This window comes from Myotis davidii, unplaced genomic scaffold (assembly GCF_000327345.1).
Source record: "Myotis davidii unplaced genomic scaffold, ASM32734v1 scaffold96, whole genome shotgun sequence".
NCBI classification, from domain to species: Eukaryota; Metazoa; Chordata; class Mammalia; order Chiroptera; family Vespertilionidae; genus Myotis; species Myotis davidii.
Window position 1 is genome coordinate 6,450,100 of NW_006289416.1, and position 13,566 is coordinate 6,463,665.

Here is a 13,566-nt window from a genome sequence, read left to right on the forward strand (position 1 = left end):
ATACAGCTCCTCATGTTGTGGTGACCCCCAATTTCATTGTTACAAATTGAACATAATTAAAACATAGTGATTAATCACAAAAACAATATGTAATTATATATGTGTTTTCCGATGGTCTTAGGCGACCCCTGTGAAAAGGTCGTTCGACTCCCAAAGGGGTCGCGACCCACAGGTTGAGAACCACTGTTCTAAGGGATTTAAGGATGTAGATCTTAGGGGAGCTCCCAGGGGAAGATCTCAATAGAATATTGGACAGCTTTCCAGTCATGTCCTTTTTGGGTCAGGGTCTCCACTGATTGGTTGGCATCAGGAGCAAGGGTCATTAGTCAATGTAGCTGGTCCTGAGGTTAGCCATAGCTAGTTTTGCTGCTTTTCTGGGCCTGGAGCTGAAATACAACTAAGGCCTATATTGTTGCCAGGGAAGAAAGGTCAGGTTTCCAAACCCATGACCAGCCATATGCTAGGGAGGAAAGGTCACTCTGGGGACAAGGTCACCCTGGGGAGGAGGTCCCACGTTGTAGTTGTCCTTTGCTAGGCATCCAGGGCTTTCCGCCCTAGAGACCTTCTGTACCTGGCTCATCATCCTTGCTCTTCTCACATCTGTCTACTGCCTACCACAAATAGTCATTGCTTGAATGTTGAAAGAAACAAATGAACAGTGATTAGAATATGAGGAAGGCTACCCAAGCTATGGGAATTTAACAAAATGGAAAGCAACAGCCCACTGGAAAATGCACAGACCTAGCCCAGGGTTTTAATCCAAATTCAAATATTTGCAACTTCTGGATGTTAAACACATAACTGTGCTCAATTTCATTATGAATGATGATAATTTCCTTCATAGTGCTGCCTTGAGGATAAAGTGAGAATGCAATTAAGACACTTACCAGGCTCTCAATAGATGATCAGTATTGTTACTATTCTAAGTTTTTCAGATAAAATGATAGTAAACCAACCTATGTATTGGACTCGAACATAAAAACAACACACAAAACAATATTTTTCTCATTAGCCATATTATGGGAAAGCCATATTTAATCCCTCTGAATTCTCAGCCCACATAAATCATTTAAGTAGCACTTCATTAGGAATGGGAAGGCCATTGAGAGAAGCCAGGATACTTCCAATCAAATTTTCCATCATCTGCCATCTGGCTTGATGAGTTGCACTTCCAATGTGAGGTGTCAGAGTGACATTCTTCAACTTCAACAAAGGATGATCTCTGAAATACAGATGGGGAAGGCTGCAGGAGGCTTATAGCATACTCTAAATTACACCTAGGTATGACCACCATTCATCTAACCCTAGTATGAGGAACCTTACATTTTGTGGTGCAAAACACATATTCTAACTGCATCCAGGCCATTAGCACATAACAGCACAACATGCATGGTGGATTAAGTGATAGATCAATGGGCCCCCAGACAGAATAGGGCATTAGGGTCACAGGTGCTGGTCCTGGGTCATAGGACAAGCAGAATGTACCTTTGATAAGGAGTGGCATCCAGAGGGAAACTAGCAGATTAGAGGGAGTTTTTTCCCAGGAAGAAGGCAAAGGATGAGAGTCAGCCTGGAAAGATGAGGTTTTTAGTGAAGTGGGTCAGGCAGACTAAACATAACGATGGATAACACTAGAACCCAGCATTGGGAAAGGGCTGTAACCTGACCAACCAGGGACTCCTGACTATTTTAATAGACAGAGGCCATAGTAGCCATGTGACCATCCTAGCTATTGAGGTTCAAGGGGCACACACTTGGGACCTATGGACCTTAAACCCTATGGAAGTTCTTTGGGGGCACTTGTCACGATGACTGCCCCAGTCCCCAGGACTGATCCACTTAAGGCATATCCTGAAGTACAGCTGGCAGGGATAAGAACTTTTCTGAAAACACTTGTCCTCCCCACAGGCAGGAGGTGGGCCCTGCTCTCTGACAGCACATGTTAGAAAACGCAGAGTGACTGGCTTTGTCCTAACTGATTTGGAACCCAGAGATAACTGACTCATGACCAATTGTAACACCTGTCCATAATAATATCTGGGGTAGAGGCCAGAGCCAATTTTTTGTTTGTTTTGCTAATCTTAATCCTAGGATATATTTTTTTCTATTGATTTTTAGAGAGAGTGGAACGGAGGGAGGAAGGGAGAGAGAGAGAGAGACATCAATGTGAGAGAGACACATTGATTGGTTACCTCCCACATGTGCCCCAACTAGAGCTGGGGGTCAAGCCTTCAACCCAGGTTACGTGCCCTTAACTGGGAATCAAACCCACAACCCTTCAGTGCGTGAGCGGATGCTCTACCACTGAGTCATACAAGCCAGGGTGAGGCCAGAGCCAATTTTGTTGAGAAAGCATAGAAAATACCTGTTACTGATTTGTTATGTGATGAAATTGAATAATACCATACCCATATTGTGATATGGTGTAACACTAGCATTGTTGATAGAATTTAACTACCTCATGCAAATAAGTCATATGATAATACTGATATTATTGATCAATTGTATTGGGCGATTGAGTTAAAGCCCCCTCAGAATATGATACCAATGGGAAATGACTGGCCCAAAGAAAAACTAGATTTAGCTAAATAGCGGCTAATTTATTCACTAATAGTACCGCATAAGTTCATCATAAGTTACAAATAGTGGTAGATCAATGGGCAAACAAACTACTACAAAAATACAAAAATGCATGTAATGGCTTTATAGGATGGGTTAGCTGCTGCTTAAATCTATCCCTGCCCCAAACTGGCTCTTCCAAATGTTAGGCATAGTCATACTGATACTCTGGCTGTATCTGTTATATAAAAACTATAATAAATGTTGATGCTTCAATAAATGTGATTGTTTTGCTGTAAGACAGCCTAGGTCAAGGATCAGGGAATGGCCCATGTAGTAAAGGATTAACTCAGCAAGCAGGCTTAGAGTGCTCAAACCTGCACACTCCAAAGATAGGCTCCTGGGAGATAACCTCTGAACGCTTGAGATATACTGCCTATATGACTGTCACCTTATCCTTGGGACCTGGAGCACCGCAAGATAGCTTATGCTAACAATGGTATTTGTGGTGAATGCCTGTTTTTGCTCACTTGGTATCCTGGCCCACTCTATGTCATTGTAACCTCTGGAGAGGCTGGAGACTAAGTCACAAATGTCAGACATGTGGGCACTCCATGCCTATGTGACCCCTTGACACTGAGGCTTGGGTGTGCTGTCAAACACCATTGCTGGAGTGACTACTATCCATACAACTCCACTGAGAGAGGACAACTGGAAGCTCACGCCTCCTTTCTCCTGGACTCCACCTGATGCACTGGTTACTTTTGCTGATTTTAATGTGTATCCTTTCACTGTGATAAACTGTAAGTGAGAGTATAAAAGAGTTTCTGAGTTCTGTGAGTCTTTCTACCAAATCATTAAGCCTGAAGGTTATCTAGGGGGCTCCTTACACTATTGGTGAATGAATTTTTTCTTTTAAAAATAATCTTGTGCCGAAACCGGTTTGGCTCAGTGGATAGAGCGTCGGCCTGCGGACTCAGGGGTCCCGGGTTCGATTCCGGTCAAGGGCATGTACCTGGGTTGCGGGCACATCCCCAGTGGGGGATGTGCAGGAGGCAGCTAATCGATGTTTCTCTCTCATTGATGTTTCTAGCTCTCTATCTCTCTCCCTTCCTCTGTGTAAAAAATCAATAAAATATATTTTAAAAAAATAAAATAAAAATAAAAATAATCTTGTAGTAAATCCTGTGTAAGGCAAAGAATACTTATGCAGTATGATTAAATAATCCTAAAAATCCTTTTTTTAACAGTAAGCAACAACAAAATGTCTCTCCCCAAAAATCAAGATGAAACGTCAAGTCTGTCTTATAAAGATAATATAGAAATTAGAAATTAATATGGATGTGTAAAGATTAAATTATTCATAAAATAATTGCTGAATCGCATAGCCACAAAAATCATTTCACATGGGACACTGGGAGCACCACCTATTGGAATAAATTGAACTTTGGGATATAACCCTGGTAGTTGCCCTGTGACTTGTTAGTGAATCTAATAAAAACCTCATTTTAGCAGACTAGACAGTAGGGGTGATCACATGACTTTTAGGTTTCTGAGTGGAGAACTATCTAAAATGTTCCTGCTTCTTAATTTATATTGGAATTACTTTTTGTCCTGGATTAGTGGTGCTTAAACATTTGTTCTTAGGATCTCTTTGCACTCTTAGAAATTGAAAACCCCAAAGAACATTTGTTTATGTGGGGCCTATCAACATTTACTGTACTATAAGTTAAAACTGGAAAACATGAATACATACAATAATACAGAAGCACACATTCCTTTAGCTGTCAGAGTGTCATTACATATCCATGTGTCATTAATAGTACACTTGTGAAAAAATTTAAGTGGAAAGTAAATCACGTTTGACAGTATTACGAATATAGTTTTGACTTCCCCCCTAGAAGGGTGTCAAGACCACCTTTTCAGAACCTCTATAATGCCATTCAGCTGATAGGAATTTGCTTAGTGGATAGATATCAAAGTTGGAGGAATCAATGCGAGCTTCAAGATTAACAGCATCGAGTTTCAAAATAAATGACAGAATCAGGACTGTAGTCCTAACCGCCTGGATCGTTGGAGGTGTGGAAGCAGAGGCCAGACCATCTGCAGAACTGGACAGGTCCCCAGAGGCCGGTAGGCCCCTCCAGCCAAGACCCTACAGTTCTGTGACAACACAGCTTCAAAAGCCAGAGTGGTGATTGTCTGAGGACCCCACCCCTCCATTTGGAAAGGACTCTAGATACTGTCTGGCTTCCTTACCTGGGCAGGGGCTCTGGGTACGACACATCCAGTGCTGCTGCTCCAATGACTCCAGTCTGAAGAGCTTCCACCAGGGCATCCTGATCGACTAACAGACCTGAGTTAACGACACAAGTCCTCTTCGGTCACCACAGTGAGGCAGTGCTCAGGAAAGACACGCTGGTCACATTAGCTGCTATACCACACCCATCCTGACCCTGTCCAAGGTCTGACAAAGAGACCGTGAACGTCATTCTGCTGATTCCCTGTTGGACATTGTGAGCCTACCAGGGGCCATGCAGTGTGCTAAGCCCACACCGACAGAGTTGCACCAAACCCTCCAATAACCTGCAGAGTCTGTACTCATTTGACAGGCAAGGATGCTGTCTCCTCGATACCAACTGGCTCATTTCACCACACCACCTCCCCAAACAGTCCCCAGATACCCGTTTTATATTCACACTAAAAAACTAAACACCACAAGTGCAACCTATAACTGGCTACAAACACATACAGCACCACAAAAATGTCAAATAACTAAACTAGCACTAACTTATTTTTTTAAAGTGAAGGCTCAGAAAATTCATCCCCCTACATTTTGCATAATTACAGCTAGAAGATCAAACTGTGATGTCCCCACCCCAAGTAGATGCCTGAACTTGGATTTGGAAACTCCCATCCTGCTGTGTTCTCATTTTTTTTTTTAAATACTAATTTGAGGTTCAAAAAGATGTGAAGACAAAAATCAGAAATATTTCTAAATAGAAGCTCACCACCCCACCAGTCTAAGTGGGTTTTTCAGCCACCCAGGGAAAAGGTTGACTAGAAATGCTGAGAGTCCAGCCTGGGGCTTTCCTCCTGCACGGTTTCCGAGCCACACAGACAGCAGGCCGGTACCTCTGCCGATGTTGACGAGGATGGCCGTAGGTTTCATCAGCCTCAGCTCCCTCCTCCCGATCAGCCGCTGGGTTTGGGGTGTCAGGCTCATGGCCAACATCACAAAGTCTGATCGCTGAAGGAGGTCATCCAGCCTCTCACAGTAAGTGGCCCCAACAGCTTCCTCCTCCTCTGATTTCCTATGGGAATGAAGAGGAAAAATGACCTTCTCTAGTGAGAAATTCATCAAGTTGTGTCAGGAAGGACTTTTTGAGGGGAGCCGGGGACTCAGCCCCAGAAACCCCCTGGGCACCTGGCTTCTCAGAGCCGAGCCCTCAGTGTCTGCAGGATTTCACATCAGACCCACAGCTCCTTGAGACCAGGACCTTCCCCTAGTGCATCTTTGAACCGCCAGAGTCTGGTACAAGCCTGATCGTGCGTCAGACGTGCGTTAAGTCATGTCGGAGTATCACTGAATGTGGGCAAACACATGGCAGTTTCCAGAAAAAACAAACAAAATAAAAACAAAACAGGAGACTGCCTGGGTGTGCTGTCTGTTAAACAGGAGCGAGGACCCAAGGTCAGATGTAGGCAAGTGTTTTGACTTCAGTTCAATCTGAATTCCTGCTTTGGCCACCCCAAACAGCTACTTAATTCCTCAACAGAAATTCCAAGCTTCAGGAGGTCACAGCATCCCAGGTAGCCACCACTGCCATACAAATATGAAATATAAAATTATACGAACCTGTCCTAACCTGTCTTAGCTGGGGACAGTTGGAGGAAAGATGAATGGCCAACCCACCCTGCTCCCTCCTCAATGCTCTGTCCACAGCACTCACCTTGTCCTGGAGAACTCTGGCCTCTGCCTTTGCCCTCTCATCACACTGAAAGTTGTCTCCATTTGTCTTGGTGCAATTCCCAGTCCATTGTGCAGTGATTGAAAAGGGGGATAGCCCTAACCGGTTTGGCTCAGTGGATAGAGCGTCAGCCTGGGGACTGACGGGCCCCAGGTTTGATTCCAGTCAAGGGCGTGTACCTTGGTTGCGGGCACATCCCCAGTAGGAGGCGTGCAGGAGGCAGCTGATCGATGTTTCTAACTCTCTGTCCCTCTCCCTTCCTCTCTGAAAAAAAATCAATAAAATATATTTTAAAAAAAGAAAAGAAAAGAAAAGGGGGATGGGCTTGCCCCGGCTGGTGTGGCTCAGTTGGTTGGGCATCATCCCATTTGATTGCCAGTTTGATTCCCATCCAGGGCACATGCCCAGGTTGCAGGCTTGATCCCCATTAGTGGGCATGCAGGGGGCAGCCTATCAATATTTTTCTCATCAATGTTTCTCTCTCCCTCTCCCTTCCTCACTGTCTAAAAAAAAATCCAGCCCTAGCCGATTTTGCTCAATGGATAGAGCCTGCAAACTGAAAGGTCTCAGGTTCTATTCTGGTCAAGGGCACAGGTCCAGGTTGTGGGCTTGATCCCCAGTGGGGGACTTGCAGGAGGCAGCCGATCCATGATTCTCTCTCATCATAGATGTTTCTCTCTCTCTCTCCCTCTTCCTTCCTCTCTGAAATCAATAAAAATATATTTTTTAAAAATTCATACAAATATTTAAAAATAAATAAATAATATTAACTCCTTTAAAAAAGAAAAGAGAAAGGGGATGAACTCTGATATAAAACCTCCCAGCTCACTGTGCCGCCATGAATTTCTCATCAGCCAGAATTTCATTCCATGTGGAATTCCAGTCATGGGAAGCCACTGCAAGGTGGTGAACAATGGCCACCCTCTGGCTGATTTGCAGGGGGGACTGGGCATTCAAGAGCAGGCCATCAGTCCCTTAGGGTATGCGTAGCTGAAGTGAGAGACAATTTGGGTTGGTTGGAGGGTTGTTTGGAGACAGACAGCATCAATAGGATTGAGTGTTGGGCTGAAGGAAATGGCTTTCAGATTGAATAAGTGAGTGGGTGAGCATATAGCTCAGTACTAAAGGAACCAGTCAAATTGCTCAGTGGTTATGGACTGCATCTCCCATGATCAAAAATCACTGGAGAAGTAATAATAATAAAATAACAATTATAGGTGAGTTAAAATCTCTTTCTGGTGAAATTTTTTAATGGAAACAAGTCACAGTCACATTTCTAGGTAATCGTAATAATACCATGATCGCTTTCTGGACAATCAATCCCACTTTCTGGAAGAAAGAGTAGGGAGTCTTATGAAACATGGGGAGTCATACATCCAAGCCACATTCAAGGCAGTGATGGTGTACGTTCTGCTCCGTTCACCTCAGGTCCACTCTGAATCTCACCTGCGTTTCCTGTTGTGGTACAGAATGTTCATTTCAAATGCCTGGGCCCGCTGAGCGACCTTGTAACCAATACTGCCCATGCCGATAATCCCCAGGGTGGACCCCGTCACTTCCTGGCCCAGCCAGTTTGTGGAAAAGTTCTTTGTATCTGGTGAGGTGGCCAACTGGTGACCTAAGATACATGAGAAGACAGTGGAGAGTGGAGATGGTGCCACACAGAAACCCACAACCCTTCCTGGGACCTTTTGCCAAAGTCACAAGGGTATAGGATGCTGGTGGCAGACCATGGCTGTCATGCATTTTTATGTGACAGCTAGCAAACGTTTCTGCAGGGAATCAAAGGGAACAAATGGCAGTGTCCTCATAGCAAAACCAGCACTTCCTGGTGGAATGCTTTAAAAGAGAAATTCTTTTCACATCAAGGAAGAATTTCTGGTTAAAATTGTTTTTGGGCCCAGTGGTTGAGCATCAGCCTATGAACCAGGAGGTCACAGTTCAATTCCTGGTCAGGGAACATGCCCGGTTACAGGCTCGATCCCCAGGGTGTCCATGCAGGAGACAGCCGATCAATGGTTCTCTCTCGTCATTGATGTTTCTAGGTCTCTCTCCATCTCCTTTCCTCTCTGAAATCAATAAAAAATATTTTTTAAAAAAGAAAAAACTTGGTTTTGGGGTGTGTGTGATTGTATATGTGTGACTATGTGTGTATGACTGCGTGTATGTGTGACTGTATGTACATATGTAACTGTGTGTGTGGGACTGTGTACGTGTGTGTATGGTTGTGTGTATATATGTGACTATATGTTTGTGACTGTGTGTGGGACTGTGAGTATGTGTGGGTGACTGCATATGTATGTGTGTGAATCAACATCAGAAACAGAAAGAGACTACATCTTGCTTCTCTCTCTTCAACTCCTTCACAACAAAGCTCCATCAGGAGGTTGGGCGAGTGTTGAGCTACCCTGCCTTTCCTGGGGATGCCTCCAGAGATGCCCAGTGTATGGACAGATGGGATTCTGCCTACTCACATGGAGGCCTTCACCCCCTGGTGGCATGCTGACCAGTCAGCGAATGACCCCCTGGCATTTCCCAGTGGTGCTGAATTAGCGTGCACACACACACTTCCCACCTGTTATGTGAGTGAGAAGCATTTGGTGGGGCTGCCAGCAGACAGACTGCTGAACTACTTGTGCCTGGGACTGGGCTGGGCACTAAGTGGGCTGCAAATGACCAGGAGGGGCTCCAAATACCAAGTGCCACCAAGTCCTGGATGCAGTGTAAAGAAATCAGGGCCAGGAAAGGATTTGAAGTTTGAAGGTAAAATTATATTTGTCATCTATAATAATAAAAGCATCATATGCTAATTAGACCGGATGACCTTCCGGATGAAGCCAGGGCTGCAAGGGAAGCCCAGGTCCCAGTTGCCAGAGGGAAGCCGGTGCCAGCAGCTGGGGGAAGAAAGGCCTACTCCTGCACGAATTTCATGCATCAGGCCTCTAGTGTATTAATAAGTGTCTGCCATCTGATCTCTCAGAAAAACCAGCAACTCCAACATGATTTACCTTCCACCACTCTCCGGGCTGCCGCCAGCAGTAAGGCCATCCCCATGTCTGCGGTGGGACTGGAAACAGCCTGCGGTGTGTTGGCCACCTTAACACCAAAGCTGGTGATGAGCTTCAGGTCCAGGTGATCTAAACCGGCTCCTGCGTTGGCAACAATCTTCAAGGCAGGCAGGCTCTGCAGGAGCTCCTGATCAATAGCTGGCTTTCTGTTCCAGATATATGCAGCCTGGATCTTTGGACCCACTTGTGTTTTATTTTCTAGCAGGTCTTGCATGGTAATGAGATTAAAGTATTTCTGCAACTCTCCAACATGATCTTTACATATACCAGATGGCCCTTCAAATCCAGACACCAAAACCCCTGGTAGGTCCTGATCCCCCATGGCCTGCAGAAAGACAACCATGATTTCTGCTATCAAAATAGAGTCTGTAAGAGAACAACCCATGTGCTCTCCTGCTACTCTTCAGATTTTCTACATTACAACAAGGCTGCAATTCATTATGAAAGTCAATAGACCCAGAGCTCTGAAGGCACCAGTGTCTCCATCATCCCCTCTGAGCTGCCTCCAATGACATCCTCCTGATAATCATGCATTGGTGTAACCCCAATCCTGGAGTGTGCTTCTAGTGAAGAGAAATGGCAGAGTGATGTGTTGGGAGATCACTGCCTGCCTGCCCTCTCTCAACGCTGGGAGGCAACCTGTGCAGAAGCCATGACTGAGCTTGGAAGCAGATCTAAGAGGTCTGCCAACAACTAGGTGAGCCTTGAGATGACTGCACCCCTGTTCAATACCTTGTTTAAAGTTTCATGAAAAACCCTGGGCCGGAACCACTCAGGTAAGACACTCCCGGATTTCTGACCTGAACATCTGGGAGATAACAGATGTTTGCTATTTCTAGCCACTAAAATTTAGGATAATTTGTTATGTATGCAGCAATAACTACTAAAGTTGTCTGTGAACAAAAATGGGGTTCTATAGAAAGTAACCTCACAGAATGATTGGGTCCTAAACTCCTAACTGGGCAGGTCACTGCAGTAGTCACGGGAAGGGATATAACTTTTTAAGTAAAAGGTTTATCTTTGCCTTACACAACCCTGTCCATTGTTTTTATGTGTCTAAGTTAACATACCTTTGAAATGCTAGATTAATCCTATTCTTGAGAACCCCTGAAGTGTGACCACCCTCAAGAGGGGCACAGTTTAGTCAACTCCCCTGTAATCCAATCCCCCACTTGCTCTCTCCCACTTTCATTGAATATTCCTTACATTCCCTCCTTGGTCCCAGATGCAAAAAAACCTGAAAACTGTCATTCTGGGGAGCACTTGAGATCTTGCCTCCAGCAATAGTCAGTTTTGTCTCAAATAAACTCTTATAAATATTCTCTACAGATTTGGAAGTTCTTATGTCGACATGACCCTCCCCCCCTTTTTTTTACTGTGACAATAAAAGATATTTGTTATCTGTTAAGTGAATGAAATAAGGTTTTACATCCTTGTTACTGCTAAAAATAAGATATTTTTGACATTTCATAGCTTTCCTACAAAAGTAAAACCTGTTGTGTTTCAAGAATTGAGGTTAATGAATGCATCTTTGGGTCATGACTAAAAATGTTTAACATTTGTTTAAAGCTGAGAGTGCAATTGGTTTAGAAAAATTTTGGACTTCAAGATAAGATTTTAGTTTACTTCTGCAGAGAGGAAGCATGATTCCTGATCACTTTGTATTCAACTTTCCATTAGCATTGGTTAAAGAGCAATGACATATATCCATCACACCATTATTGTCAGTGGTTTTATGTGGAAAAGACTCAAGATTCTCCAAGTGACTCATGGCTGCTCCAAATAATAAGAGGGGGTGAGATTCCCAGTTGAGAGAAATGAAAGTAACAGTGATGGGAGCATCAGGCAGATGCAGGGCTCATGCCTTTCTTGGTCTCTTTCTCTTGCACTGGACTTTAACCATCTCCAATCATGGGCCAGAGTCCAACAAAGGAGCATGAGATATTTTATTTGACTGACAATTATCTGATCAGTGTATGACTAGATAAGGGGACCCAAAAGATTAAAATATGCCGAAGGGTTTACAGATTCCTTGACAATTGTGAGGTTTCTTGAGTTACCAGGTATCAACAAATCCAATATAACTTAAAACCAATACTATCACAATATATCTCTGCAAAAACAGGTGCTAAGCTCCTAAAAAACTGGATTCATGTAAGGGTGTAAACCGGTGGTTCTCAACCTTGGCTGCACATTAGAATCACCGGGGAATCTTTTTAAAATCCTGATTTCTGGGCCTCATCCTCCGGAAATTCTGTTTCTTTGTTAGGGGGTGGGGCCACAACATTAGTAACAAAGAAACAGAATTTCCGGAGGATGAGGCCCAGAAATCAGGATTTTAAAAAGATTCCCAGGTGATTCTAATGTGCAGCCAAGGTTGAGAACCACTGGTGTAAACTATGAACTAAAATATGATGTGGGTACCACAAATTTTACCCATTTAATGTGCCATTGCCTACAGCTTAGCAAAAATAATAAACACCTGTCCAAATTTACCTCTAAATTCTGGCAGAGTCCCTGAAGCCGCCTTCATCCTGCCTCAAATGAGGCAACGTTGCATTTCCCCAGTTAAATCCTTTAGGGTCCTGCTATGCAGGTCAGGATGGGTTTAGGATTTAAATGCCTGTCACAGGGGAGGTTTGGGGTCAAAGCCACCACGCCCTTACTTCAGAGCTCCATCCAGTCTTCCGCCCTCGCCACAACAAACTAGGGGCACACTTACCTTTCCAAAGGACTCAAGATCTCAGGGACGCTCTGGTGGAGCCCAGTCTCCCAGGCAAGTTCCTCGCAGAGTCAGAGATTACAGTGACTTCCCACCTGCCTAACACACCTTACCCGCGTCTCCGCCCCAGCTACATTTAGCCCAACCCCAGTCCCGCCTCTGCCTGGAACAACACACACCCCCCCTAAGCAAGGGTGCCAATGCAATTTGATGGGGAAGGAATAATCTTTCCAAAAAACGCTGAGGGACAACTGGATATCCACATGTAATTGAATGAAGTTGGTGTAGCCGGTCAAGTGGAATGAGAAGTTAACTACAAGAGGAACGTTCTGCCAAGAACACACGGGGGCCTGCAAGCGGGCCACGCCAGAACAAAGTCTTGCACGCAAGGTTTATTGTTCAGAGGCAGAATTTATTTGAGGTGATAAATAGTCGGGCCGCGTCAAAACAAAGTCTTGCATGCAAGATTTATTGTTCAGAGGCAGAATTTCCTTGAGGTGATAAATAGTCCATGAGAGCATGGAAAGAACAAGGGAAGGAACAGAGCTGCTGGTTGAGAGGGTCTTTGAACAATACTGTTAATTAATAGTTTAATGTATAACTTAGCTCAGATGATCTCATAGGCATGCCTGTTTAACATTGTCACTTGCTGTACTCCATTGTCACTTGCTGTACTCCCCAATAAAAGCCATGAGAACTTCGGAGGTTTTGCTACTCGCCTGAGCGAGCAGTAGCCCTCTGCTTCTCTAAACTCAATCCTGCTTGCCGAGCTCATCTCAGCGTCACCGTTCACCTGCAGACCACCTGCAGTTGGACACCTAACAACACACACAACAATTAACTCAAAATGATCATAGATCTAAATGTAAGAATTAAAAATATAAGGCTCGTAAGAGTAAACAGGAGTAAACATTCATGAACTCGGTTTCTTAGATATGACACCAAAAGCACAAGCAACGAAGGATAATATAGACACATTGGACTTAATCAAAATGTAATACTTTCGTGCTGCAAAAGATACCAATAAAAAGTGAAAAGGCAATCCATAGAATGGTAGGAAATATTTTCATATATGTCTGGTGAGTCTTACGCCTGAGTTTTTCTGTTCATGAACTAACTGCTTTTGCCACGTTTCTGTCTGGGAAGCATGACAGCAAAATGACTAATTCGGGGCCTCCGCGGTGAAGCTCGGCGCCGTCTGACACAGCACAGCCCCCCTGCACCGCGGGGCGGGGCGTCCGAGGGC

At 44.4% G+C, this 13,566-nt stretch overlaps 2 protein-coding genes and 1 long non-coding RNA gene across 3 annotated transcripts in view; 1 reads left to right on the forward strand and 2 right to left on the reverse strand.

Annotated features, from left to right (window-relative positions):
* The window catches only part of HSBP1L1 (heat shock factor binding protein 1-like 1), a 77,664-nt gene that overhangs the window by 39,205 nt on the left and 24,893 nt on the right, over positions 1-13,566 (reverse strand). The gene's annotated exons all lie outside the window — the stretch shown is intronic.
* LOC102756199 (glyoxylate/hydroxypyruvate reductase B) lies at positions 1,009-12,398 on the reverse strand. The gene is made up of 6 exons (XM_006761943.2): positions 12,321-12,398; positions 9,539-9,923; positions 7,977-8,148; positions 5,695-5,873; positions 4,819-4,915; positions 1,009-1,222 (listed from the first exon to the last, which is right to left on the reverse strand). The coding sequence occupies exons 2-6, from the start codon at positions 9,918-9,920 to the stop codon at positions 1,066-1,068; spliced, it is 987 nt and encodes a 328-aa protein (XP_006762006.1). The 5' UTR covers positions 9,921-9,923; positions 12,321-12,398; the 3' UTR covers positions 1,009-1,065.
* Positions 12,539-13,113, forward strand: LOC107182812. The gene is made up of 2 exons (XR_001513555.1): positions 12,539-12,710; positions 12,787-13,113. It is a non-coding gene; the product is annotated as an uncharacterized LOC107182812 (long non-coding RNA).

Bases quoted from the DNA above. Each gene is read 5' to 3' on its own strand.
- LOC102756199 (XM_006761943.2), bottom strand. From the start codon at position 9,920: ATGGGGGATCAGGACCTACCAGGGGTTTTGGTGTCTGGATTTGAAGGG. The intron at 5,874-7,976 runs GTGAGATTCAGA...TCATTCCCATAG, and splicing joins TACCACAACAGGAAACGCAG to GAAATCAGAGGAGGAGGAAG. The intron at 1,223-4,818 runs GTAAGGAAGCCA...TCTGTATTTCAG, and splicing joins TACCCAGAGCCCCTGCCCAG to AGATCATCCTTTGTTGAAGT.